This window comes from Carlito syrichta, unplaced genomic scaffold (genome assembly GCF_000164805.1).
Source record: "Carlito syrichta isolate Samal-C Ts95f unplaced genomic scaffold, Tarsius_syrichta-2.0.1 Scaffold302748, whole genome shotgun sequence".
NCBI classification, from domain to species: Eukaryota; Metazoa; Chordata; class Mammalia; order Primates; family Tarsiidae; genus Carlito; species Carlito syrichta.
In genome coordinates, this window is record NW_007246844.1 from 7202 (window position 1) to 9517 (window position 2316).

Sequence of the window (2316 nt, forward strand, 5' to 3'; positions counted from 1 at the left end):
GCCCCTCCCAGACCCCGAAGACAGGGAAGGGGAGCCGCCTGGACACACCTCGGGGAGCGACGTCCTGAGGCTCATCCTCGCCGCCTCCCGCAGGGCCGGCTTCTCACAGGGAGGGACTGCCGCCCGCAGGGACTGCCTCTAAGGCTTGCCCAGTCCCTCGCTGCAAGGGACTTTACACAAGGACCCCCCAGCGCTGTGTGGAGGGCGACAGGGGAGAGGTGAGCACGCGGAGGACCGAGGGAGAAACCCCAGGGCCAGCTGGGCAGACTGCAGGGCGGTCTTACCTTCCTGTCCCTCTGCCGCATGCGCGGGGTTCTCCGCTCCAGGGAGTACCCCAGTGTCTGTGCTGCTTCTGCGAGCTTCTCGGCTATGCTTCCCAAGAGCTCGGCTCTCTTTTTATCTGTCGCTTCGTTCAGAGTTTTCATCAAAAACAACCTGAAAGAGACCAGAAAGCCACATGACGTTGCTGGCCGAGGGGCCAAGGACATACCCCTCTGGAAATGAGGAAGCAAAGTAAAAACGGCCAATTCCACGCAAAGCGAGGTCTGCAGAGTGATCGCCAGAGTCCTCGCAATCCCTCGGACCTGTTCCTCAAACAAGGGGAAAGTGGTATGAACAGAAAGCTGCCCGTCCCAGAAACAGCAAAGCGACGCCAGCTTGCACTCACTCTCTAATGCCTACAGCAAGTGCACAAGAGACTCAGCCCCTTGCGCTCGGAGACGGCTCGGGATCACCTGCCACCCACTCAACCGCACTTTTCAACAAAACCGTGAAAAACAGATCACTTCGTATTAAACAGTAGAGCGCAGGAACCCATTATTTTTCTGCAGTGATGTTTGACTTACAATGAAATTTTAGACACTGAGGAACTCAGTTACGACAAAAACATCAAAACTTTATATATTTTCCTAACATGTGAAACAGGCCGCCGACATGCACTGCAGGTCCATCGATACAGGTTGAGCAACAGTAGTTCGCTGGATGTCTTCTGCCTGGAGTTCTTCTACTTGAGCAGACAATGCAGTGTCGTCTTCCTCGCACATTAACAATATGCGATTTACTGTCCGCTCTGTTGTTCAAAGATGTGGAAGGACGCACTCGCAATTCCTGAAAACCACTTCTCAACTGATCGATCATATCTCAGTGTATTTCATCTCTGTGTTTGCTTTTTCGTACAATTTGAATGAAAAGCATCAAGGAGGCCAGGTGCGGTGGCTCACGCCTATTATCCCAGCACTTTGGGAGGCCAAGGTGAGAGGACTGCTTGAGCCCACAGGTTTGAGACCAGCCTGGGCAACTTGGCGAGACCTCATCTCTACAATAAATAAAAATTTCAAAAAATTAGCCGGATATGGTGGTACATATGTCCGTAGTTCCAGCTACTTGGAAGGCTGAGGCAGAAGGATCGCCTGAGTCCAGCAGGTTGAGACTGCGGTGGCCGTGAGCATGCCACTGCACTCCAGCCTGGGTGACAGAGTAAAACTCTGATTCAAAAAAAAAAAAAAGAGGACCGGACTTTTTGTATTCGGCGAGTGCAGAAGTAGTGAATCATCTCCCAGAAGATCGCACATCTTCGTTTCTTCCTCTGTCGCCCTGTGACCAACTTGTCCTGGGAATCCGTGGAGGAGGAAGTCGGGATGCTCGGAAGCTGGGAGATGGGACTGTTGACTTTCAAGGATGTGGCCATAGAATTTTCTCCAGAAGAGTGGGAATGCCTGGAACCCACTCAGCGGATATTGTACCGGAACGTTATGTTAGAGAACCACAGAAACCTGGTTCTTCTGGGAACAATGTTAATTAAAGATGCCTTAAATCCACAGCATAATTATAAGAAATTTCGTTCCCAAAAGGCCACTAACAATGATGATGATGAGGGAACTTTTCTCTTCACGGCAGCCTCGGCTCCCCCGGATTATAATAAGAATGATAAATTATCTTCACAGGATGAAGCTGAACCCAAGACAGAAACTGCTAGGGCTCGTTGTTATTTGCTATATCTGTGGACGTCTATGGTACTGAAGTCTGTCTGGTCCCGTAAGAAAAATGTTCCTTTATTCTCAAAAGATGCAACCTGTTACCCAAAGTATACCACCATCTTCTTCATCACTCTGTAAGCTGTGATTTCTCACTACACCGAAGGTCTTTTGTCAGAGAAGAACATAGAAGTGTCACTTACAAAGTCACCAACAGGAAGATATGGAAGATTTGGCCTTGTGAACTTACAGTTAAAATAATCTTGGGAAAGTGTCCATGAGCGTGAAGGGCAGATAGGATGTTCTATTGCATATAACCATTACAAATGTAACAAATATGGGA

The 2316-nt window shown here is 49.3% G+C and overlaps 1 protein-coding gene across 1 annotated transcript in view; it reads right to left on the reverse strand.

Annotated features, from left to right (window-relative positions):
* The window catches only part of LOC103259452 (histone PARylation factor 1-like), a gene marked incomplete at its 3' end in the record, with an annotated part of 6243 nt that extends 5801 nt beyond the window's left edge, over positions 1-442 (reverse strand). The window contains exon 1 of the mRNA XM_021711847.1: positions 285-442. Within this exon, the coding sequence (XP_021567522.1) occupies positions 285-425 (141 nt within the window). The remainder of the gene's footprint in view (positions 1-284) is intronic.
* Positions 443-2316: the final 1874 nt, after the last annotated feature.